The sequence below is a fragment of the Gilbertella persicaria genome, assembly GCF_025201335.1.
Source record: "Gilbertella persicaria strain CBS 190.32 chromosome Unknown B0P05scaffold_28, whole genome shotgun sequence".
NCBI lineage: Eukaryota > Fungi > Mucoromycota > Mucoromycetes > Mucorales > Choanephoraceae > Gilbertella > Gilbertella persicaria.
In genome coordinates this window covers 25,391-51,312 of record NW_026251989.1, presented here as the reverse complement: position 1 = coordinate 51,312, position 25,922 = coordinate 25,391, and the positions used below count along the sequence as shown (strand labels likewise).

The window sequence follows — 25,922 nt, the reverse complement described above, 5'->3', positions numbered from 1 at the left end:
ACTGTAAGCAATAACAGGCACATGACAACAATTGAACTAGTGAATGACAAGGGATCAGGTATTTCTTTTCCTCCTCTTTCCCTAGTAAAAAAAAAAAAAAAAAAAAAAAAAAAAAAAAAAAAAAAAAAAAAAAAAAAAAAAAAAAAAAAACGGAGTTTCTTAAGGATTCTGCTTACCGAGAATTAAAAATGTAACCATCAAAACCATTTTTGTATTTGATGTTTTTCTCAGGATAGCACCACCATTGGATAAGTTTTATTTTTGACTTGTAGAATGGATATGTTTCTTAGGACAGCTTAAATTAAATTAAAGCAAATGCCTGCGAAATATAAGCATGAAAGAAAATACTGAATCTCTTTAGTGCAATATAGATTAAACTCTATAGAACTAAATAGGCATATATATATGTTTAAATCAGTTTGATTCATTGCTGTGATGTATCTAACGTGTTGTCTACATAATTATGAAATATATAGTTCTATTTACATATACTTTATTGTGATGTATAAAAACTAAATTTTTGGCTTTCCCTGACTCTTTTACTAATGACCATTGACCTTTCAGATAAAATTTGTAGTAGAAAAGAAGATTTCGAATAAAAGACAAGACTTTTTTGGATCTCTGTAAAACCACAGTATTGCATATGTATTATATAAAACCAACATTAGTATCCTTTATATGCTAAGAAAATCCATGATAAAAAAAAATAATAGTTACGCGTAGGTTACACTACTATGAAAACACCAAATGCATGAAGTAAACTTATACTTGCTGGTATTTCCTGAGAGTGAGCGACTTTCCAAATGTAGTTTTTTGTGATACTTTGTTTGAAATAAAAGAGAAAAAAAGAATCGAGAGAACATATATGCATAGATAGTGGTAGAGCACATCACGTAGCCTTATTAAGCATAAAATTGGTTTTTTTGATTGTATTGTTTATTGTTAATTTCAAAAAAAGCACACATCGATAGCTCGCTTCCTCAGAATCAATGTCATTTGTAAGACAGTGTGGGATAACAAAAAGATTGTTACTGGACACAGGTATTGCTCTGTTAAGACCGATGTGTAAAAAAGGGAGAGAAAAATACACACGCATATCAATTGGGAAGGTTGTACGTGCACACATAAAAAAGTCCGCACTTTGCTTTGAACTACTCCCAAACCTATTGTATAAAGGGCGAAGTTGTCCATCATTGCATCATTTGGAAAGAAAAGAAAAATATGCTAACGTGATCAAGAAGTGCTTCTTTTGATTACAGAAATCCCTAGAGAACTTCAACCTTGTATTTCTATCTAGAGAGCTGAATATTCAAAGCTTTGATTTCAGAAAAGTACTGATTATAGGGTCTATTATGTCTTTTTCTGTGTAAAAAGAACTCAGGACAAAAAAAAATCTTTCCGATATACAGTAGATAAATTTCGACTTTGCCAAAGAGAAGTCAAAGGATCTTTTGAGCTTCTTACGCTTCTCTATGCTTTGACTGGTTCCAGACATAATATCATCCCCGAATATGGTCGTTGGTTTCACTAACCCCAGTGGGATTTAACATTAGTGTTTCCAACTTGACAAAAGTAACTTCTATTTCTAGATGCAGACAAGTATACATCGTATGGATTATATCTCACCATGGTCTCTCTTTGAGAAATCATGGTCATTATTGTCTTATAAAGCGAGTCGCACAATATCTAGAATTACGAATTTTGAAAACAAAACAATATGGATCAAAAGCGGACATTCTTTTCCTATAAAATGTTAATATCAAAAAACTGCCTTAGTATAGCTGAAGAAAAAAATCTTATTATTGAAGCCAATAAAAGACATTTGAAATCACATCGCAAAAGGTAGTTAATATCCGACAATTATATATATATATATATATAGAAAAAGGACAATCTGTTATTCAACTGTATTTCTCATGACAATAAATCTCTGAAAAATGCTTGGATAGAAGTTGTCGGACTAAAGTTGACTTTATAGGTACGAGTACTCATTCTACGACTTACTAGTCTTAGTACTACCTTTTATTCACTACAATTTAAGCTCACCAAGTTCGAGTATAAATACAAGATTACTCTCTTTATTTGTATCGTTCTTTTTCTTCCCTACAAAAAATGGCTTACGAAGAAAAAATAGTAATAGAACACAAACCTTCCGTAATAGATAGTCCTCCATCTATCTTGACAGGTAGCATACACTCATTCGATCTATTATTTTTTGTAACACTCGCATAGAAAATGATTATGAATTGTCAGACAATGGATTCGTTGATGTGGATCGCTCAAAAGGTTGCTCTTCATTTGTAGCATTTTTCAACGTGTTTTGTATTGTTGCTGGCACAGGCATCCTTGGTTTACCTTACGCTTTGAAACAGGGCGGCTTCATTAGTCTTCTCATTCTTTTCTTATCTTGGTTAATGTCTACTTACACAGCTACTATCTTGATCCGCTGTCTATATGCCAATGGGAAAGCTCGCTTATCTACTTACAAAGAAATTGCTACTTCTGCTTTTGGTTGGTTTGGTGGCTGGCTGGCTTTTTTCTTTAACACTTGGATTTTACTTGGCGTTCCTGTCCTTTACTTAGTCTTGTCTGGCACAAACATCAACACACTCTGTGCAGGAACCTCAGCAGAGGTTGGCCTCAAGCCCTGGACTATCATTTGTTGTGTTGCTGTAGGCATACCTTTTGTGTTCATTAAGAGCATGAAGGAAGCTGCCTGGATGTCTGCTTTGAGTACCATCACAATCCTTATTGTTGTTGTGATTGTTTTCATTATGTGCGGCATTGATAGCCCCAACCATGTCAGTGTTCATCGAGACACTGTCATCTGGGATATGTTCCCTATTGCACTTAGTACCATCTCTTTTAGTTTTGGTGGCAACGTTGTCTATACTCATGTTGAAGCCTCCATGAAGAAGCCTCAAGACTGGACCAAAGTCAGTGTTGCTAGTCTCAGCACTTGTGCAATTTTGTATCTCGGCGTAGCTATTGCAGGCTACATTGTATATGGTGACCAAGTACAGAACCCCATATACTTTTCTATCCCATCCGGCGCACCCCAAACGGTGATTATTGTGCTGATCACTGTCCACTGTCTGGCCACAGCACCGATTCTTGCGACCTCGTTCAGTCTGGACATTGAAGAGATGTTTGATATTAGTGTTGAACGCTTTGGCAAGGTGAAGGAGTTCCTTGTGCGAGCTGTTGTGCGCATTGCGACGATGGTGGTAATTGCTATCATTGCATGTTTTGTGCCTCACTTTGGAGCATTGATGTCATTGATTGGTGCTTTTGCCAACTGTACTATGGTGTTTGTTTTTCCAATTCTCTTCTATTTTCGATTAACTGGTTTTCGCAATAAGCCCATCTATGAAATTGTTTGGTGCTTCTTCACAATTGTTCTTGGTATTGTAGGTCTTGTTTTCGGTACAATAGAGGCTATCAAAGAACTCCGGAGCTCGTACTAGTGCAAACACTTTGGTTATTCGTTTTTTAATTGTAGAATTGCAATGTATAGATAGATATAAAGACAGCTTCAAAATACCTCAGATCAGCTTTCCTTGAGCGTCCTATGTCGCAACATGTATAGATGAACATTTTCAAGCCAAAAAACTTCAAGTTTTGAAATGGCTAAAACATGGCTCATTATACTTAAGGCACCTCACCCACTTTTTAGTCTTTTTCTGAAATTGCAAATTGTGAGCAATACAGTAGCTTTTTGTTATAGCATGCATTAGCATAGAGCTGTAGAATATAGCAAAAGTATTGGACCTAAAAAACAAAAAATACGTTCTTTAAAAATAATTCGAAGCTTCCCCAATTAACATAGTAGCTTCCTTATACCAATCGAAGTGTCTTTCTATCTCCTATAACTTTTTTGACTGTAGTATCTCTGTATCTATTCATCTTTATCCTCTTTTTGGCTGATTACTTCACTGTTTTTCCAAAAAACTTTATATTTGAACAGCGACGCATTATTTTCGTGGCTTTTAAAAATCGAGTTCAACAATTTTACCGTTTGTAAACTTTATTTAACACGATCATGTCTCTGCGTTTGATTGACAGTGAAAGCTCGAGCTTTGGAGAGAAGCCTTTGGAAGAGTTTTTTAACAACACTGAGTTGTGTGTTCAGTTTTTCAGTAGCAATCTGTCCGCGTTTCTTAAAGAAATCGAGATTTACACGCTCGAAGCGATCAACTCTATCAAGTTTGTATACCTGACTGACCTTATCAACTTGGTGAACACACTCAGAGGCCACACTTCCAATTATGATGGACATTGGAGAAATGAAGTGGTTCAGAAGTTGAAAGAGTCTCAGCATTTTGCCTCTCTTACTCGGAAACAGAACGAATTATTGCAACAGTTTTTTATCGAGCAGCTCAACATAAACGTATTTGAAGAGGGTAAATTTCCAAATATTGTTCTTAAAGAAAAGCAAGCCATTACCTTCCTCATATGTAAACCACACCCTAAAGCCAGACACCTTACCATGAAAGATTTCAATTCCATGTTTATTGCTTTCCCCTGTGCCAAATCAGTCTGTATCAACAAACTCACTATTGACGCAGACAGTTTTGATACAATTTGCAACAATACTCAAGTAGAGTATCTGCACATAAAGCTCAGTACAGCTCCCAGCAAACCAATGAAATTGATCTTGCATTTACTCAAATACTTTGAAAAAGCATTGAAATCTTTCAAGATTGAAAGAACTGGTGATGACAAAAAGAAAATCAGTCCCACATATGATTCTACAGCTGACAAGAAGTTGATTGCTACATTCAATCTTGATTTGAAACAGCTACAAACAATAGCCATTGATTATTTCTATCATTCTATCCCAATTATAGCTCTTTTCAAGCAACTAAATCCTGATCATTTGAAGAGTGTGTCCGTATTAGGCCTTACAAGTCCAAAACTTATGCTGGAGTATCTTTTGGCTGCTAATTCTTTGGAGCATTTGGCTATTTCTACCATCAGTTGTCCTGATTTCTTTACGCTGCCCATGATCAAGTCTCTCAAATCATTATCTTTTACTTGGCTTGACGTTGAGAAGAGAATTGATGTCATATCTCTCTTGAAAAACTTCCCCATGTTGACTAGTCTTGAAGTAGGCTACGATGGTAAATGGGGGAGTATAACTAAAAATACTGATGAATTGCAAGAATACCCTCACTTAAAACATCTTGGTTTACGATATGTTGCCCTTCAAGAAAATGATATTGACGAATTACACAACTGTGTTCCCAATCTCAAAGAAATTGTATTAACAAGCTGCAAAATTGGTCAATCCAGAACTGAAACGGAGACTGGACTTTCACTTTCACAATACGAACTTAACTTTCTTACTATGAAAGATTGTTCCCTCTTTTTCTCCAAGAAAGATACTAACTCTAAGGATCGACTTATCTCAAAATATGTTATATCCATCTACTCTGAAACGAAATTTACTGCCCATGTATCTAGTACTCAAAAACTGACTAATAACAGTTTACCTATGCTTAATAATACCTTTACATACATTCCATCAGTTCATGATTCTAGTTTCACAGACGACAAGAGTTGCACAGTTATCATCTCAGTAAAAAAACTTGGAAAATTGTGCCTTGATCAAGATGAAGTCAACGTAGTGGAAATCAAGCCTCTTGACAGCGATATCGCTCAAGAAAGTGCTCCAATGGAAAATGATGGAGCACTTTTTGATTTCAGTCCTGTGTTCGATAACTATGATGACACCGAGTTTTTAAAAGATGAAGTTGAAGAACACATTAACGAAGAAGAAATAGCACTTGAAGAAGTAGTATTTGAAGAACAAATCAACGAAAAAGATATAACAGCTGAAGAAGCAATAGTCGAAGAGGTAGCACTTGGATCAAAAGCTGAAAAAAGTATAGAATCTAACAAGGAAGCAACAACTAAAGAAGATGGGCTGCCTGAAGAAGACATATCTTATCAAGAAGATGCAGCGATTGAAAAACAAGTGGTGTTCGAAGAAGAAGCATTGCTCGAAGAAGTAACATTGGAAGAACATGAGCAAGAACTCGAAGAGACCGAAAATATAAAGCCAGCGAAGAGAAAAACTATTGATGATGACAGTGATTTTGATCCTGTTGAAGTGGTCTCTTCCAGCAATGATGATAGTAGTAGGGAAGAGGAAGCAGTAGAAACACGTAGATCAACTCGCAAAAAAGCCCGAGTTATCGTTAAGAGACAACGACCAAAGCGTGGAAAATACACAGAAAAAACATCTGATGAATCTGATGGATTTGAAGAAGAGGATAAAGAGGACGAAGAAGCCCATCGTAAAAGAGTCAGCGAATTTATGCGAAAAGTTAGAGAGTATAAGCCTGTCATTCGTCTTTAAAATAAAGTAAAAGAGGAATTATATGTTTATTAATTTTCTAAAAGACAAATACATGTGTATTTAAAGAGAGGTATATAAATGTTTAAGCATTAAGGGCTTTCTTTTTGTTGATAACTGGTGTTTTTGCATCGTCATCTGCTTTTTTCATTTTTACAACTATATGGTTTCCGAGTTCGTCAACACTGATATAGTTATTGCCATCAACATATCCTGGCAAAGGTGATCTTGATCGACTTCCTCCTGAAGACTTGCTGGAGGACCTTGTGGAAGCTAAGCTACTGCTGTTTCGGTCAATGCCTCCACCTCCGCGGATAGTGACACGGCCTGAAGGAGAAGAGGATCGGAATGTATTTAAAAAGGCTTCTTGGAAAGGAGTGTTTTCTTGTGAGCTTGTAGTACTAATATCATTAGGTGAACCTTGTCTAGAATAAGTTCCTTCTGTAAGTCCATGATCTATAAAAGACAATGAGTAATTGGTTCTGTAATATATTTATAAATGCTCATACCTCTTAAGAATCTACAAAGTAAAAGAAAAAAAAAAGAGTCAGTAATTTACAATCTTTTACGATTCAACAGCTTACTTGGATAATTCAACCCAACCACCACCAACACGGACCATCACCAATTGGCTTGGCAAAATACGGCAGTAAACAAGTCTAGGATTGATATCACCAAACCAATATTTTCCAACTTGATCAGGAACACTCTTGATAGTAATGCGATAAGGAGCAGCATTGACAATATGGCTCAATTTCATATCGAGTTCATTTTCTGGGTCAGGGATATAGGCAGCACGTACTCTACTTGCAGAAGATGAAGCTGAAACAGGTGTCTTTGAAGTTTTTTTATAACCATTGATGGTATAGCTGTGATTTCTACTGTTGGTAGCACTAGGAGACACTTGTTTCTTAGGTGGAGTAGGTGGTAATGTTGGTTGGAGAGCCTTGCGGACTGTACGAGGTGCTGTCTTTGCGATAGCAAGCTTGGTGAAGAACTCATGGTCTAATTGGCTGATACAAGTTTGTAATTCCCTCTCACGGGCAGCGGCAGCAGCTTGTACTTGATTCCATCGCTTAATACTCTTTTGCAACTTGCTGGAGACACGTTCATTATCAGAATACTGCTTTTTAGATTCTGCACGGGCTTTTTCGAAGATTTTGCCAACAGTTTGTTGATGTTGCTTGAATTCAGTGACGAGAGTTTTGAGTAATGCTTGAAGATCTGCCTTGACAAACTTGTTGTTGACGATACCAGAGTGATGAGGGGAAGCGTTTTCAATAGCGGTTTGAAGAGAGGTAATATGTTGGCTTACTTGGGCCATCATTTCCAAGAAATCAGACAGATCACCTTCATCAGAAGCCTCTTTCTGCTTGGCATCGATCAAATTATCCAGTTCATGCATAACAGTTGACAAACTGTTACGAAGCTGCTCGATCTCTTTATCTTCAACATAAGTACCAGCCAAAGAATCAATGGGTTTCTTTTTCTTTTCAATGATTTCATGATAGTCTTTACAAAGTTCCTCCAATTCACGTTCCTCAGAAATAACGCCTTTACCTGTCAATTGGAAAGATTGAATTCTATCCGTCATATCAGCAACAAATTGAATAGCATCGTGCAATTTAGTAATCACTTGTTGACGCTTGTTGGTATTGTCGATATTTTCTCTAGCTGCTTGCAATAACTGTTTCAAGTTGCATAATCGTTCCTCGATCATTTTGTCGCCTTGATCAATTACAATAGGTACATGCTTCATTCGAACTTCAGACTGAATTAAATGATCCAATTTGTGATGTCTAGTTAAATCACTCAGCTTATAAATATCTTGAGCATTTTCATCTAGCAAAGTCGATTGATGTTCAAGTTCCAACACAACTTCTTCAGTATCTCTAGCAGCATTAAGCTTGTCTATATTTGAATCAATTGAGTTCAATAGAGAGTTTTTGTTGTGAACGTATTGAGACACCAGTCTGATAATAGACAAATATTCTTTCTCGGATTGAGTAGTATAATGTAGCTTATCCAAAACAGATATGATGGGAACAAACAATTGGTTTACTTTATCTTTTGCACAACCAAGTTCAGCCTTGAGTTTCTCTCCCTTTTCAGCACGAACAGAATCTAGTTTGTTTTGACTGGCGCTGTAAACTGATTCATTCGTATCAACAAGTTGAGAACAGGCATTCACAATAGTTTGAAGATGAGCTTCGTTTTCATCAACCAAGTTACAGCCTTCAATGTGCTTATTCGCAATGTCTAATTGACGTTGACATTCTTCAAGCAAGCGATCTACAACATGTTTGATGGCTGTTATCAATTGAGTCTTTTCTTCTTCTGTCATTTGATGCTTCAGTAAATCACCGAGTTGCTTTAGAAAATTGATACAGATAGACTTCCTTGCATTGAAACGACCCAAGTTAATAAAATCATCAAGCAAATCGTCAGACAAAGTGTCTAATTCAGCACTAAACAATGACTCAATACTGGCAAGTTCTTGACTGATTTTATCATGTACTTGAGGAGAGTTGTGAGCGAGTTCAGATTGCACAGATTCAAGCCTTTTTTGTACAAAAGCAAGTGTGTTATAATTTTCAGCCCATTTTGAAGAGCGAGCAATTAAAGCAGAGATAGCGGATTCTTTGCTAACAAGTTGGTTCCAAGCATCAGTGATTTGCATATGCTTCTCGTCTTGGTAATTCTCACTTTTACTGATAATGGCTTCATGCTGACCAGAAACCTCGTTCAAAGTATCCTTCAAATCGGTGATGGCATCTGCTGCATGCTTGTATTTTGAAACAAGAGTTTGATGTTGAGTTTCTCGGTGCTCAGGCGTAGCTTCATCTGCAACAATTAGATGCTCTTCATGCACACGCTCCAAACTTTCAATTTGTGCCTGAATCATATCTTGCAAACGAGAAATATCAGTCATGTATTTGTGGATCAATTGAGATAAGTGCAATTCATTTTGAAGTTCATAAAGCTTTGTGCGAATCAATTCAATCTTGGCTTTTCCAGTATTCAAAAGCTCGTCTTGCTCTTCAAATGTATTGTTGGCCATGTCTAGTGTCAAGTTTTGATATTCCTTATTTTCGAGCTGATTGATTTCATCAGACCATAACGTTAATTGATCGTCATTGGCAATGGTTTCTGCATGGATACGAGTTGTCAAGTCATCTAAAGCATTGAGCCAGGCTTCAATCTTTAGTTTCATCAAGAGAGTAGCTCTGTTCCTGTTGGCATCTGTAGCATGTGTCAGTAAACTGGCCCAATCTTGAACAAGGCGGTCTTGATTAGGCTTTACAAAAGCGGTGATTTCTTCAGACAAATCAGAATAATCTTCACCTTCTTGCAACTCTTCAGCATCCAAGGACTTGTCTTCGAAGGCAGAAATACATTTTTCAAAAGCAGAAATCAGAGATGACATAACAGTTTCGTTTGATTTCATGGCTTTTTCAACACTATCTGCTTGACTAACAGCTTCCTTGAGTTTTTCCATATCAACACTATCTTGAGAGACATGGCTTGACTGAAGTACCTCTAAATGAGAACGAATCCATTCTTCAACAACAATCACTTGTTTTTTATAAGCATGCAAAGACAAACGGCGACGAGAGACACGTTCTTTAGATTCCAGGATTTGTTGTAGACTAGACCACAATTCATCCAAACGAGCATTACGGATATCAATTGCTTCATGAATCACAGTATTGGTTGTTTCGTCCTTGATCTTTGCCTGGGTGGAAATATTGTCTAAAGAGCGTACAGGGAAAGGAATAGAGGTAGCTAAATGAAGACGAACATCATCAATACCAGCCTTGAATTTCTCTAAACGTTCTGCATGGCTTTCAAACAAATTTACAATCTGAGCATTGGCACCTCCCACCTTAGTAGCAATAAATTCTTCACGAATGAGTTCTGCAGACTGCTCTAATTGAGCCGTTCTCAAGATGAAAGCAGAGACCAAACAGCGCTGAGCAACAACTTCATTAGAGAAAGTCAAGAAGTAATCTGCTCGTTCTTGCGCCAACTTCAAGTCTTGCATCTTTTTCATTGCAGCATTGGGAAGTAGAGTAACACTAGTATCATTATAGTAGTCTGTAGTATCAGCAACCAAGTTCTCGAAGCGCTTTTCAACAGAAACGATTACATCTTTTTCATGCTCCTTGATAGCATTGTAAATGTTTGACCATTCAGTACGAAGCACTACTTCTTGATCATCATCATGACCATCAGCATCGTTCTGCCACCTGGCTCTTTCGTCTACAAAGGCTTCAATTGCCGATTCCTTATTGGCAAGGAAATTCAATGCTTGTCTCACAATATCTTCCCAACGCATACGTTGCTTGATCAAATCGAGTTCTTTTGACCGAGCCTCTACACTCTCTTGAAATCTAGCTGCTGTTCTACCAAGAGATTCCATACGAGCCTCCAAATGATCAGGAGTGGCCATTGGTCTTGATAGTTGAGGAAAGTATTCCACAAAGGTATCATAACTTAACTGAATACTAGGCATGATTGTCTTTTGAAATTTGTTTTTTTGAGCAACAAGCTTAGCTAAATCTTGTTGAAGTATCATGACGCGTTCTTCATAGAGTTCATCTTCTAAAACCCATTCATTCTTTTTTGCATTGAATTTACGAAGCTGTTCATTCATTTTCTCCAATTTAGCAATTCCCATTTGCAGGTTTTTTTCCCATTCAGCACGCATACTGGCTGCTTCTAATGTAACTGCCTGGTCAGAAAGTCCACGCTTTAATTGCGACAAGTGGTCCATCACTTCACCCAATTGTCTAGCAGCAGCAGACACATCAACAGATTGATGCTTCTTCTTTTCCATAGAGTCTTGGACTAACTGAGCAATACGATCATGAAGTGACTTGACCTTATCGTTTTCAAATGTATCAGCCTGCATTATCATATCAAGGCGAGATTTCTTCAGATCAGAGATATTCATACCACGAGCCAAAAAGCTTTCAGCGGACACATCAATATGTTGGCGCTTCAAAAGCTCAATTTGCTGATGGATCCATTGTCCCAATTCACAAGCCTCTTGTTCATATTGATTGACGAGTGCTTTCATGCGATCAGCATCATGGTAAGATGTCAAGGATTGGTCAATGGTTTTTTCAAGTGCATATAAATCGTCCATTTTTTTATCCAGCAATTCTTTCACTTGAGCTCTTACTTGAGATCGATAAGCAGAGTTATTGCCAAGGTCTGTATTGAGTTGGGCATGGTGGCTGTGGTGTTGTGTAGGGGAAGACTTTAGCCAGTTACCATTGTAAACAGGATATGGCATATCTTTACCACATTCTTCCCAAATACGTCGAATATCTTCTTTGAATTGAATAAAGCGATTATCGAGGCTCGTGTCTTCTTCTTCCTTGACCATGATACGGCGTGTCTTTTTGGAGACCGCATCTTTGATTTTTTCGCCTTCATGATGAGCATCTTGAGCACGCATCAAGAATTCAGTAATGGTTGATCTCTGGGCAACAAGGTCAGAAGTATAAGAAGCCAACAGTCTTAAATCATCATATTTTATCTTGAGATCTGATTGTTTACTTGAGATAAAATCAGGTACACCCACAATCACTGTCAGATTACCATTCATAGAATCGGTAGGAAGCTTGCCATAGCTTGTCACTAATTCTTGGAAACACTCGTCCAAGGAACTCAAATGACGTTCGCCTAATTCTGCCACTCGTTCTTGAAGAAACTGGAGAGACTGCATGGTTTCATGGTCACCACTATAAGAAGGCTTGTCTACGTTTTCTTTAGATGGGTCGTATCTAGCCTTTTTGACATTGAAGTCGCACAGCTTACGAGCAATGGTTTGTAAATGACTGTTTGATTTAGACCATTGGTTTTCCCAGTCCATGCGTCGTTTAAGAGCGTCTAGTTGTACACCTCGCAAATTGACCAAATCAGACAACCGTTGATAACTTTCTTGTAAACTTTCCACGCCATTGATCAAAGCACTTCGATCAATAGATACAGCATTAGACGCATCGATATCATATTCAAGAGCACGCACAGAGTCAAATAATCGGGTCAAATCATCATGTTCTAATTGATGCAGACGAGAAGCAATACTATCTCTTTCTTTTTCAAAGCGCAGAAAATCTTCATCATCCACAGGTACTGATGTATTTCCACTAGAAGAAGTATGAGGAGAGGCAGCACCTTGTCTTTGGTTTAGGTGAGATTCCGAATTATCAGAGAAAGAAGAGGTTGATGTTTGAGACGAAGAAGAGGACATGGAAGCGTTATAAAGCAACATATCAAAACGAGACTTCTTCAGTAGCTTTATACGCTCGTCCATCCATAGTTTGAAGCGAGCCATAGATTCGAATGCTTCACTTGCTCTTTGTTGAAGAGACATGACTTGATACCGAGACATGAGTAATTGATCTAAGCCATCTGCAATCAAAGCAAGAGACATACTGTAACCACTGATTGTACTACGGATACTTTCATTTGTCACATCGCTATCATGAGCATCATGAGCACCAATGGCAGTGGACATCTCAGGCGCAACAGGATAAGGAATACATGTACTGGCATTGGTTATCAGTCGAGCAGAGTCTTCCTTGAATTCTTGTACTTTCTCAGCATACATGTCTTCCTCTTCTAATGCTTGATGTGATGATGAGGCTTCCTGTAATAATTGCTGTCGAAGCTGTTCACCAATATCGCGTAACACCTTGAACCTGTCGACTGTGCTGACCATGGACAAAAGCTGCTCCACCAGTTTACGACCAAAACCAGACCGCTTCATCAAGTCTTCAAAGGCTCTTTCAAAACCTAGCTGACGTGCTTCCAAATAATCAGGCAAAGGCTCGTTTTTTAAGGCTTCAATTTCTTGATAAGCATCCAAGACCTGAGCATAAAGACCATGATCAAAATCAGCAATTTTGCGCTCAAGACCAACAAGTGCCTTGATGATGTCTTCAATACCATGGTTATTAACATGATCCTCTTCATCATTTGAATGTTGAACATAGTTGGCTTCTTCTTTTTCAGACCATCTTGCTTTAGTTTGTATAAATACGTCCAATTCGCTATCTGTCTGTGCAATCCATTGAACAGCATTACTGAATGCATTCTCCCATTTGACACGTAGCAGTAACATTTGAATCCAATGGGATCGATTATCCAATAGCTTTGTCAAATGGCTGAGTCGGTTCAGTGTTGTCAGCGTAATCTCGATAGTAGACGTATCGGCGGGTGTAAGTTCTTTTTCCAACTCTGAAGAATGAGTCAACATTTTGACGTGTGCTCTTAATCGATCCATATCATCCGAATCAAAATGTTCGATTTCTTGCTTGAGTCGCTCATGCTCATCGTGTAACTGAAATACTGTCTTATCGAGTACAGAAACCTCGGGAGACACAGGATTGATCTCTTCAGAAGCAGCATTTCTCTCTTCAATGTTTTGGATGTGGCGATCAATCCAGGCTCGGATACGTTCAGCTTCCACAAACCACACACGCACTTGGTCTACCCAGTCACGTACAGTTTCATAACGATCTTCCAAATGGTCAATGCAATCGGTGAAGCGTGTATAAAACTCTTGAGTAGACTCTACCAAAAGATCATGTCCATACTCATCACGTACGCCTTGAATGGTAGCACTCACGAGATGGATACGTTGTTCAAGGCTTTGGATCAGTTCATCTGTGACAGTGCTTGATTCTCTATCAGCCATTAGCTTCTGGATCACGTCCAATTCATCATCGATAGCTAGAGTGATTTGGGCAAAAGTAACACCACGACGGAACAATTGACAAGCTTGTGTCGTTGCTTGAAAGATAGTCAATACATAAGGATCCTGTTCTTTCTCTAAGTTGATCAGTGTGGTAATATGAGATAGAGACCGCTCAAATTCATCAGCCATAGCGATCGTTCCGTCCAGCGGATGCAACGGTTCTTGCTGTTCATTTTTAGGTATCATCTCTCTTAAATGTAACAGAGAAGGATTTGACTCGTTGATATAAGTAGATACATGCTCTGGTGTTTCTATCTGTTGAGATAATCGCTCCCAGTCTGCTCTTAGTTGATTGTACCGAGAAATGAGCTGTTTTTGTTGTTCTGGATCACAGTGATGCATCATATTATCAAGTTGGTTCATGAATGGCTTCATATCTTCTACTTGTTTAATAACAGGATCGCTGTTGATAAAAGAAGCCAGTCCGTCTAGTTGCTGGTTTATTTCCTGCTCATCCAAGAATGGTTCTGGCTGAGGTGTGGCAGGCGATTTTGTGTCTTGTTCATCCTCAATAGTGGCGATGACAAGGGATATATCATGCAGCCTTTTTTGTCTATTTTCAAATGTCTCTTGTATTCTGGACATGACTTTATACATTTCGCTAACGTACATCATGACTGAAGGTTCGTGAGGGAATTCAATCAAGAGGTCAGCAGATTCTAAATATTTTGGTACATTCAAACGCTGTTCAGCAACATCAAAGGCTAAGTTTAAAAGTGTGTGCCAAGTATCTTTGTTGGCTACATGCTGTATGTGTTCTGTAAATAGTGTAGGTAGTAAATCTGGATCATGTCGATGGATAAGTAAACAAAAGGCTAGACCAGAACGCCATGATCTTGAAAAATCCTGTACAGTAGAGATAACATGGTTTGCTACATAGTCTTCTAATTGAGAGCGAACCCAATAAAGGAGAGCTGATTTTGCTTCTGCTAATGGTTTTGCACCACTTAATCTAGACGCGCTTAGAGTAGGTAAAGGAGATGGAGGAGGCATCTTTTTATAAGAAAAAATAGATTAAAAAATAAGTTCAATCATATTCAATCTTACTTGTTGATCAGATAAAAGAGTATGATCGTTCAATAGAATAGGATGGATCTGATACTTTAACATGATAAAAAAAGCAAGAGCCAGTGTGCTCTTGACATCACCATTCACAATAGCTTCACTACCAATTGCAGGTAAACTATCGGCACCCCATTGTTCTTGCAAAAACTTCAATGCTTGCGATACATTTGAGAGTGCGTGAATTCGCATATTTCCCCTCTCTGGTTTCAACTGTGGACGATTGGCTACCACAGATAATAATTTAAGCAGTTTTTTACCATCTCTGAGGTCTTTATCGATGCTAATGATTTGGTCTCCTACTTGGTTTAATTGGACATTAATCCATTTTGTTAAAGTGCGGATTTGAATGTCTTGATACTCTAAGCTGATATTTTTATTGAGCTCATCATCGTCTATGGATTGTTTTCTGTGTGTTGTTACAGGTGGTATAAGATGAGACGAGGAAGAGGCTGTACGCTTGTGCGAAATGGATCTGGTATTATCTTGTTGAAGCGAGGGTGACAACTTCTGAGGATCCATCTCAATCGTGTAAAAGAAGAAAAAGAGATTCTCTTCTCTTTCATATGCTGAAGAGAAAGAAAAAGAAATCTAAAATATGTGTGTTCCTAATTTATTTTCAAGACGCACAGATTTCTTTATTTAGAATACCAAGACGAGTTCTACTACATATAATCAAAAAAAAAAAAAAAAAAAAAAAAAGAATGACATTAAAACGAGGAGGCAGACATATGCTCCTTTACAAGAATAATTATAGAATGCTGATGACACAAGTTTCAAGAGCATATATAGCAACATCAACAAACAAACATTCCTTGACGAAACTGCCTCTATAAACGCGTGCCATTTGTATTTTTAGATGTATTTAAGGCCAGCTTTCTCTGATAGAGAACTACTTTTGTATAAGCATGTAAACATTTGTACTAATGTAGTCAATGATAATTCTTTAGGCAGTTTAAGAGATGAAAGGGCTTAGTCATCTTCCAGAGTCTTTAGAATGGCTTATGAAAGCCCATGGCAACCAACACCCGTTTCCTTGATGACGGTTCCTGAGCGGAGACATAACTTCATGCGATTGAATGAAAAAAAAAACAGTTATTTGCGGAGTTTGTTAGTCGCGTATTCCATACCATTCTTTTTTCGCGTTCTTTCATGTTTATCTAATAAAAATGGACAATTTTGCATTTGCTGGCTTAGATCCTTTGTTCTTGACCAATGCAAAACTGATCATTAAGGATCTTCTTCAACTAGAAAAAGTCAAACAAGCACCTATAGGTATTTTCTGGCTATTAAAAATCATCTTTTTCAACTGACATCTCAAAGAGCTTTATAAACTTTATGATCACCTTCTTAAGTTTGTAGAGATCTGTGGTCTTGTTGTAGCTGTAGAATCAAGCAGTAGATCAACTCGATACACAGGTTAGTACATAAAGATACACTCATACGTATTAATATATGGCATAGTTGACGATGGTACAGGCACAATAGAGTGTGTGGTATGGCTTGATTCTGTCACAATAGATAGCAACAAACCATTGGATTTGGGCACCATCGTTCGTGTGATGGGAAAAGTGGTAACGATGAGGAACGAAAAACAGGTTATTGTGTTTGATCTATGTAAATATACAATTCCTTACTGTTTTTGTATTTATGACTATAAATAGACTCGACACAAGATCCACATCAAGAAATCACACATTTCCTTCAAGCAATTCAATTAAAAAAAGTATACCAACAGCCTGTCAAAATGCCTTTTTACATAGAAACACATGGCAATGAAATTTTAAGTCAGCTCGACAAAGACCAAGATCAAGCAATTGATTTTTCAAATCCTCATAACGCAAATAATCAACAAGAACTTGAACAGCTTATCTTGCAATATTTACCGTCAAGTGAATTTTCATTGACGTCTTTTTTGGATAACATACCTTCAGATACCAACCTGCATCAAATGTTAAATAATGTAAGTATCAGAAAAAAAAAAAAACGCTAACTTTATCTGTAAAAAGCACAGACAAACAATGAAGGATATGTTTGAAGAATTACTCAAGAAGGGTCTGATCGTATCAGTCGAGAATAAAAGAGGCCTGTATAGGAAATCAGCGGATGACCTACTCCCAGACACCATTATTGGAATCATTCATGATGTTCAAACACAAAGACCCCAACACTATGGTGGTGTTCGTATTGATTATATTGTTACCAAGGTTCTGGAAATACCACGTTATGCAACTCTCAGTAAAAATAAAAAGAGGATAAACCAGGTTTTGAATGAACTCGTTGAACAAAGTATTCTTTATGCTGCAGGAGATAAAGGATTCAGGCTTTTGTTGGATACAAAGTAATATGTGTAATTATGGACTTTATACACTGACCCGAAATAAAAATTAGCCCAGTTTTTTGTCATTCAAACTCAGCAACAAAGGTATCATGATCCAAGAGCCCTTTAATATGCCAAGATGATACTTAAACGCGCTGAGTTCTTTGTTGAAATGTTGATTTTAAGAAAATATAGTTTAGTACTTGGTGGTACCGCCTTTGGCATCAATCGCAGCTTAGTATTGGTCGGTTATATTGTCGATCAAGCGTGTAGTAGTATGAATGTAATGAGTTGGAGACTATCTCATTTTTAGCAATTATGCAATTGAGCTACTTCCTCATATTTCTGTTAATATTTTACATAAACTGGTTCATATTTGTTACCATATCCCTTCTATTCTCTGCTCTTTCTTATAACTTAATGTAAGTAACAATATAAATAATTATTTGTGTATCTTATGCTCTGCTTAATTTTCAATAAAATGTAGAAGGTCGTACATATGCAATTATTTTTTAAAAAACCCTGACCTCGTTCTCTTTCTTTTTTTTTCTTTTTAGTTTTTTTTTCTCTTTCTTTCTGTAGATTTCGTCTATAGCATCGTCATAATAAAGAAAACATAGCAAAGACATAGTCATATATTTCATATTGCTGGCTTTTTTTTTTATTCTGATCATGTCCAATGGTAAGACGATGGAGTACAAAAAAAGCCTGTTATTTATCTAGTGTAGCCCAAGAAACCAAAACATTCACTGCTACCAGTATGGCTTCAGCAACAACATCATCAACAGTAGCAAAAACTACAGGTAGTGAGAGAGAGAAAAGAAAAAAAGAGTTTAATTTGAAACAATTTATTTTTTATAATTAGATTCAATAGTCCTCGGATCGACATCAATAATTTCAGTCTCAAGTACACCTTCGGGTATCGACTTGAATGATTTTTTGTCTTCTTTAATGCCTACATCTATACCCACCACTACTACTACATCATCTTCAACTGCTTTCGCAAGCACTGAAAGCGCAAGTAATGTATAGATAGCAAATTTTTATTTACTAAATTCATTGTTACACAGGTTCTTTTTCAAGTAATGTCAGTAAATTACCTATTGCATCTTCAACACCTATATCAAATAGCGACAACAGTCTAAGTTCGGTTGATCTGGGCGCAATCATTGGCGGGTGCGCTGGCGGCATCTGTGTATTGGTCCTCATCACTTTTTTTCTTTGTATACGAAAAAAAAATAAGAAAGAAAACGAATTCATCATCAACAACTTTGCTAGAACCTCAAAAACTTTTTATAAAGACAATAATAACGAAATAGTTCCTGTCACTACCACACAACCCTTTCAGACATTTCAACCGAACATTACAAAACCACCTAAAGGTAAGAACAAGAAGAAAGAAGAAACATGTCTTACATAATATAGCATTTGATACGCCACAACAAAATGGAAAGGGTTTTTACATCAATAACAATGACACAACAATTAAATATTATAATATTTTGGTAGGCACCGATTCTCCAACAAAGCAAAACTCTCCTGTGACTCCGCCTGTCAATCCTTATAACAACAATGTCGATCAAAGACGAGTGCAACGCAGCCCAAGCACAGTTTCAAAAGGCGCTCGATTGTCTAAATACAACTATCTCACTCAAGCATTCTCTCAAATGAAGCCTGAAACGAACAATGAACAGGCTTCTGTATCACATCAATCAGTTGTGATGACTGAGCAAAATAATAGACCCCACGTGCATTCACCAGCCAACGTTCGTTTAGATATACCATCATTTGCAGACAACAATAGTGTTATTTCAGAAGTGAGCCAATATAGTGCACTAATTCAGAAACAATTAAAGAACAACAATAGTAACAATAAATCTTATCCTTACATTTAAAGTTTGTACGAATATTCTTTTTTAGCGACTTTTTTTTAGTGGGTCCTGTTACACTTCTTTGAGAACTTGCAAAATAAAAAAGTTTTAAGGTTTAGTTAAATCCTAATTCACGATCAATTAATGTTTATATGATTTACCGAAATTTATTTCCTTATACTACAATTGATGTAGAGGCAAGTGCACCAATGAGACAAATGCGACGTTGTAGTACAAACATCTAACAAAAACCGCGGTTTTGCTTCTGTTTATGTCCTGTTTGTGTAAGTCTGTATCATATAACCATATGGAATGCTTGAATGTCATTTACCCCACATTTTAATAATTCTAAGTAAGCCATATTCTTTTTTGCATTAACAAAGAGTATATTTTATTATTGGTAATATTGGATGAAAAAAAAAGAAAAAAAGAAAAAGAAAAAGCATAATACATGATTGAACACAAATAAAAAAAAAATTAAAAAAGGAAAAGAAAATAGAGAATAAAAATACAAGGAGCATGATGATTCTAGTCATATACAGTACATACATAAGTGTTTCTTAGAGAGTATAATAATGATCCGTTCTATAAACAACACCATCGCCACGAACCAACAACAAAGGTATCTTCTTTTTAATGCCGTCCTCTTCAATCAATAAAGTGGGGCTATTTAGTAACTCTTGTGCATCAGGAATGTTGCAAGTCATTGAGTCCCTTGACTTGAATTCAGTGTTTGCCTTAATATCACCAAACCAGACACTAAGGCCCCGAGAAAGGTTTTCACCTAATAGTGTCAATTGATCGTTCTGTGTAGACAAATCATGGAGAACAGGGAAGGGTGTGATAGGAGCACTGTTTGATTGACCGCCATGATTGAATGGCATATTGAATTGGCTAGATTGTTCCACAAAGGGGGTCCAGAAAGTATAGCTAGCACAATCAGTTCCAACAATAGTCCAAACGGCTGCATCAGAAACATCTTCTGTCCAACAAGCACCTTCGAGTCCTGACGAGTCAGATACAGAGCTGCCACGTCGATCTGCTAAACTTCCACGGCGTCCCTTTGTTTCAGTGCTGCTGATCGAACTCATGCGACGACGTGCTTTGCTTTGGACAGGTGCTTCTGTTTCATTATCAAACAACTTGTTGTTTTCTTGCATCAAGTCTGTCCAATTGTTTTCTGCTGTTTTTGTTTGTTGGCAGCTAGGGATTAGGTGGCGATTGTAATTGGTTTTATGCATGCCAACAACATCATTTAGGCAAGCCAAGTAGGTTACAGGATGGCATGATTGAGGAATTTCATAATTAGGTTGTTTGAGACCTGGTGGTTGATATCTTGCTGTCTTGTTATGATGAGAGAAAGTAGGATCTTGGACAATTTGAAATGCAACTTTGTGAAGTTGTGAGACAGGATCACCAAGTGTTTCATCACCGCATTCGCCACCTGTTTTACCAGTGAAATCATCCATACGGTTGCCCCCTAATACCATGCTTCCTTTGTCTACTTTACGAATCACCATAACAGGACTGACAAGGCCAGAGGTCACACACTGGAGTACAACAGGCTGATTATAGTGGATTGCCACAGGTTGCTGAGTAGATGAAGGAGTTTGTAATGCGATAGCGGGAGGAGGAGGGAAGTTGGGATTTGAATGGTGTTGATTAGGTCGTGGCATACTTGTTGTATCTGGTGAACGAGTGGTGTCAACTATCCAGACAACAAAAGGATCCCAAGATCCTGTTCTTGCAACAAAGCATGTACCGTTATTTGTGTTGTTATTAGTAGAGGAAGAAGAGGAAGTGGAGGAAGAAGCAGGTGATGAGCCATTGGAAACACCAAGATATTTAGTTGAAACAGTTTGTGAGCGAATACGATTAAACAAAGAGATTGTTGTACCATGATGGATACATACTAAAATAATAAAATGTAACATCTGGTTTTAGTTATCTTATCAACGTTATTTATCTTGACTTACATTCCATATTCTTGATGCTCTGTCTTTTCTTGCTAGGCTTACTGATAACCTTGATGCCTTTAGAAGGAAAGGTACCCAATGGCAAGTTATTTCCTAATTGAATTTTGGCCAACACTTCAACTCGTTTTCTTTTTTCATCAGCATCATTGATATAGAGTTGTTTAGACACACATCGACCAAACATGTTGGCGCCATTAGAGGCAACAGCTGTGTCTACAATGGTACCAGAAGAAGTCTGCCATTCAATCACACCTGTCTGATTAATTGTTTCTCCAGAGATATGAATCGTCAGTTTAGGAGGACTGAGCACAACTGACTGAGATTGAAAAAAATTAGATTTTGTTGGCTCGGTCAATGAACTACTGCTTGGTTTATCCGCACCGTTTGTCCACCAGTTGGCACCTTTTAGAATAGTGGTAGGAGGGGGACACAAAAACCTAAAAAGTAAAAATAAATACGATTGGGACGTCATTCTTCAATAGAAGGGGGAATGTTTACCTTTTCTCGGTACCATAACTCTTCTGTGCGACTCGACTCGTCAAAACCATCACTGTTCTTTCGCCTGCAACAGGTACGGACCGGTCTTGATGTTCACGGCAAACGAGGTATTCTTGGATCATTGGTTTTAAAGAAGGAGCGTTGCATCCACCTTGCAACATGCGGGTAGAAACAACACCATTTTTGTTGTTACTTGTGCTATTATTGGATGTGTCTAACAAATTCAGGTCCCAATCATCACTTTGAGCATTTTGTTGTTGCTGCTGTTGCTGTTGTTGTTGAAATAAAATAGGCTCAAATCCCAAGGAAGCAGGCTGCATAGGTGTAATAGGAGGAGAAGGTGACAAAGAAGAAAGAGAGGATCCCATGGTATGTGTAGGGGAAGCAGGGGATAAAGAGCTTGTACTACGTCTTTGTCTCTTTTGTGCTTGCGTATGCATTTCTTTTACTTCCTGTTGCTCCAAGAGCCAGTCAGCCATTGTACTGATTTCACTAGCAATAGCAGAAGGAGTGACGGTATTTGTTTGATCGAGATCACCACTAGCCAATTTGAGCAAGTCAGCAGATTGAGAAAATAAATCATTTGTTGTTGATTTAGAAGAATCCATAAAGGACATATCAGAAACCACCGTGGCATCATCGTTTATGGTATTACCTTTTCCTAAGGCGTTCCCAGCAACCAGTGCATCAAGAAAGCTAGCAGAGAAGAATGTAGAAGAGGACGTTGTTGACAATGTAGGAGACAAAAGAGTAGCATAATGAGGGTCATCTTCTCTTAAAGACATGGTACGCTTATGAATGGGTCTATCAGGATGTTGTTGATGAGGCAAACAAAGTGAAGAAGGGTTGGTCAAAAGGCGTTGAAGATCATCCCAAGCTCCAGATTCATTTCCGTTGGTAGGTAAAATATTGACTTCATGCTTGGAAAAATCAAAACTATGGTAATCCATTTCACCCACAGCAACTGAGTGACGGCGGGAATTTGTGCCTGATGGCGTCGTGTTATTATGATCAAACTGAAGTGAATGTTGTTCAAAAAGTGAGTCAAAGTTGAAATGATGGCTGTTGCTTTCGTTGTTTTCCATAGAGGGTGAAGAGGGTGAAGAATAAATGAAATCAGACCATGATGATGTATTTGTAGGCATAGACGAGCTAAGAAGCTTGTCTTCTTGTTGCTTTCTTTTTCTGTTTTCTGCTATGAGCATTTTTTCTTTTTTTCTTGATAAAAAATGGCCTTGTATAATATAAGTTTTTTTTTATTCGTACCAGCGAAAGAAAGAGAAAAAGAAAAAAGAGAAAAAGATGAACGACGACAAAAAAAATAGGGCAAACAGGGCTCCTTTTATAAAAAAGAAGAGTCAATGGTTTCACAGCTGTGCTACATCCCAATTTAAGCATATAAACCCAACCCCACATTTTTTTTAGTTTAGACCAATCAATTCAGCATTCTATTAGTCTCCGGCTTGGAGGCAAACTTTTTGCCGCTCACATGATGTTTGGTTTCCCGCCCCTCCATTAACCGAATCGACGGAGTAACATTGTGCGCTTCATCTCTCAACTTAAATCCTTCATTTGTAGAGTATTTAGCTAGTACAATATCACCATGTACATTGATTCATTACGTCACAAAAAAAGGATATTTCTTTTTGTATAAACTTGTTTGCATATATCAAACTGAAGTTTATTTATAGCCAACGTGCTTATCAACGATGACACACTTCAAAAAAGATGTTATAGGTGCATTATTGCATGTCTAGTTACACTAAATTAACATACAATGTATTACTGGATGTGATCAGGATTCTCTAAAGTTACTTGGGAGGCTTAGATCACTCACACAAAGCAGCAGCGCATAAAAAGGAGGGAAATATCACGCTGATGCGTGCATACAAGTATAATTGCATTTAATGTTTTCGTATTCTATGTAGTTTGAAGTTTGGATACTGATGATGTATGATTGACATGTCATTTTGAGTAGATGTATGTGACTCAATGGTAAACTTGAGATGGAAACCAATAGAATTGATTTTTAAGCAGGTTGATCTCCCTTTTTCTTTTTATATGTTTATGTAAGTGCTTAGATAAGCGTCATATCAATGCTCTTATTGCATGTTATTCTCTTGAAAATGTATACAATCTATTTGTTTTTGTTGTTTACACCTTACCTAAAACGTATTCATTACTGGAAGTTTTCTTTTTTTTTTTGAAATTTTGTATTGCATTCATTGCCAAATGTTCTTGACTTTCAAGATGTATGATATAATGGCTACAAATTATTGAACTTTTTTTTTTTAGCATTCTGCATAGCTCCAGTGTAATGCAATCAAACTAAAAAGTAGTGGTATAATAACTTTGAATTAGCATATCAAAGACGAAAGGATATAAAACATCAAGGCGAACGAGTTCAGCTGTCATATTAGACTAATTTCAAGAAATCAAACAAGAATTGCATAAGATGAAGTTCAATAAGGTTGTCTAAAGCAAAGAAAAAAAAAGTTTATTTATTAACGATATATTACCAGTTGACAACATTTACATCAGTGCACAATCTTTTCTGCGCTTCCAAACGCATAGAATTAATGTAAAAGAGTTGTCATTTTGATACCCTCCTTTTTTTTATTCATATGAATATTCTGTAATTAAGCAAACTATAAAGAAACGTTTAAAATCATTCAGTTGCCTGAAAAAATGTATTTACCTGAACCAAGTAGCTTTCTGCAACAGTTCTAGCACGAGTGTTAACACTCAATTTCATTTCAGAGATTTCCTTGTCGACTTCTTCCATAAAGTGGACAATGAAATCAACCAACTTGTGTTTGTACATTTGCTCAGTGTTGTTGTTTGTGATTAAGAAAGAGATATCATAGCCCTAAATAGCATAAGATGTGTTGAATAAAATACATAAATGGACTTACATCAACAGGCTTTCTACGTAAAATAACAAAGCTTTCGGCTCTCATCATTAAGAAACGAGCAAACTTGTGACACAGAATACGTTCAAGGTCGTCTGCTTGCTTAATCTTAATACTGACACGAACAGAGTTGACAGATGATTCAATCAACACTTTCTCGTTTTCATTACGACTGATGATTAAAGGATTCATCAAGAGTTCTTTAGACTTGCTATATAAACGAATTAGAATGTACTGACATCAAAAAGAGTACCATCTAGTGTCATTTTTCTTTTACCCTGATTCTACTTCAGGAGCGTTGTGTCTTTCAGCAACTTGAGAAGAGAAGTTTTCTAAACATAAAGCAGCAGTCAAAGTTGAACGAACAGCTGTAAGGTATGGGCGAAGTGTATTAGACTAAATGAGGAAAGAAGGTTAGTATTTAGCTTTTTTAGAGCGCGTATATGTTGGCGTTGTCCTTTAAACTCGTTCGCTCATAGCAAATATTTCGGTTGTTATTTGAATATTTACCATATTATTATTGCTTTGAGAGAAAATGAAGATAAAAGCAGTGTGTCGCGCATTTCGTCACAGCAAAATGAAGGAACGGAGTTTTAAAAGTATACACTACCACAGTTCATTGATCTTATCCAAGATAACATTGGTATGTTCCCATTATTACATGTACATGATCCCATTTTGAGAGAGATTGGTTTGATAGTATTTGTATATATATATATATATATATATATATATATAAGAGATATGTAAACAAAGCAATTCTTTTTATACATCAAAGGAAAGTTTAAATTACTGAAGCATCGTATTCTATCTTATACACTCTTTCTGGGCTTTTTCTTATAATGCAAGTTTTTTCTTTTATAGGATTTAAAACCAAAAAATGTAAGGATGTATCCTAAAAGAAAGAAAGATGAATGCAGCGAATAACTAAATCAGAATACATAAGAATGTAAAATTGATATTCGATCTACAAAAGGCGTTCTCTGTATGCAAAACATAAATTATTGTCCGTGCTCATCATTAATAAGTTGTAATTTTAACTGTTGTCAGAAACAAAGGCCGTTGTCAAATTCTTCAAAGTAAAAAAGGAGATAAAAAAATCATTTAAATACGCTGGTTCTTGAAGGTTTAGAGAAGAAAAAAAAAGT

The 25,922-nt window shown here is 37.0% G+C and overlaps 7 protein-coding genes across 7 annotated transcripts; 4 read left to right on the top strand and 3 right to left on the bottom strand.

Annotated features, from left to right (window-relative positions):
- Nucleotides 1-2,112: 2,112 nt before the first annotated feature.
- B0P05DRAFT_572829 (transmembrane amino acid transporter protein-domain-containing protein) lies at nt 2,113-3,467 on the top strand (the record flags this gene model as incomplete). The annotated part of the gene is made up of 2 exons (XM_051581460.1): nt 2,113-2,185; nt 2,233-3,467. 2 exons carry the CDS (start codon nt 2,113-2,115, stop codon nt 3,465-3,467), a joined length of 1,308 nt encoding a protein of 435 aa, XP_051433290.1.
- A 530-nt stretch (nt 3,468-3,997) lies between these two features.
- Nucleotides 3,998-6,387, top strand: B0P05DRAFT_547792 (uncharacterized protein). The gene has a single exon (XM_051578937.1). The coding sequence runs from the start codon at nt 4,043-4,045 to the stop codon at nt 6,362-6,364; it is 2,322 nt and encodes a 773-aa protein (XP_051433289.1). The 5' UTR covers nt 3,998-4,042; the 3' UTR covers nt 6,365-6,387.
- B0P05DRAFT_547791 (uncharacterized protein) lies at nt 6,388-15,859 on the bottom strand. Its single transcript, XM_051578936.1, has 4 exons — nt 15,183-15,859; nt 6,946-15,128; nt 6,871-6,881; nt 6,388-6,817 (listed from the first exon to the last, which is right to left on the bottom strand). Exons 1-4 carry the CDS (start codon nt 15,717-15,719, stop codon nt 6,447-6,449), a joined length of 9,102 nt encoding a protein of 3,033 aa, XP_051433288.1. The 5' UTR covers nt 15,720-15,859; the 3' UTR covers nt 6,388-6,446.
- A 470-nt stretch (nt 15,860-16,329) lies between these two features.
- On the top strand, nt 16,330-17,682 carry B0P05DRAFT_547786 (uncharacterized protein). Its single transcript, XM_051578935.1, has 5 exons — nt 16,330-16,472; nt 16,521-16,616; nt 16,662-16,814; nt 16,862-17,160; nt 17,207-17,682. Exons 1-5 carry the CDS (start codon nt 16,367-16,369, stop codon nt 17,540-17,542), a joined length of 990 nt encoding a protein of 329 aa, XP_051433287.1. The 5' UTR covers nt 16,330-16,366; the 3' UTR covers nt 17,543-17,682.
- A 393-nt stretch (nt 17,683-18,075) lies between these two features.
- On the top strand, nt 18,076-19,478 carry B0P05DRAFT_547780 (uncharacterized protein). The gene is made up of 4 exons (XM_051578934.1): nt 18,076-18,320; nt 18,383-18,538; nt 18,588-18,899; nt 18,943-19,478. The coding sequence occupies exons 1-4, from the start codon at nt 18,197-18,199 to the stop codon at nt 19,410-19,412; spliced, it is 1,062 nt and encodes a 353-aa protein (XP_051433286.1). The 5' UTR covers nt 18,076-18,196; the 3' UTR covers nt 19,413-19,478.
- A 328-nt stretch (nt 19,479-19,806) lies between these two features.
- B0P05DRAFT_547778 (beta-trefoil DNA-binding domain-containing protein) lies at nt 19,807-22,141 on the bottom strand. The gene is made up of 4 exons (XM_051578933.1): nt 21,863-22,141; nt 21,506-21,801; nt 21,365-21,445; nt 19,807-21,300 (listed from the first exon to the last, which is right to left on the bottom strand). Exons 1-4 carry the CDS (start codon nt 22,021-22,023, stop codon nt 19,949-19,951), a joined length of 1,890 nt encoding a protein of 629 aa, XP_051433285.1. The 5' UTR covers nt 22,024-22,141; the 3' UTR covers nt 19,807-19,948.
- Nucleotides 22,142-24,331: 2,190 nt separating this feature from the next.
- On the bottom strand, nt 24,332-25,304 carry B0P05DRAFT_547772 (uncharacterized protein). Its single transcript, XM_051578932.1, has 5 exons — nt 25,285-25,304; nt 25,052-25,170; nt 24,778-24,985; nt 24,561-24,731; nt 24,332-24,510 (listed from the first exon to the last, which is right to left on the bottom strand). The coding sequence occupies exons 1-5, from the start codon at nt 25,285-25,287 to the stop codon at nt 24,502-24,504; spliced, it is 510 nt and encodes a 169-aa protein (XP_051433284.1). The 5' UTR covers nt 25,288-25,304; the 3' UTR covers nt 24,332-24,501.
- Between the last annotated feature and the right edge of the window lie 618 nt (nt 25,305-25,922).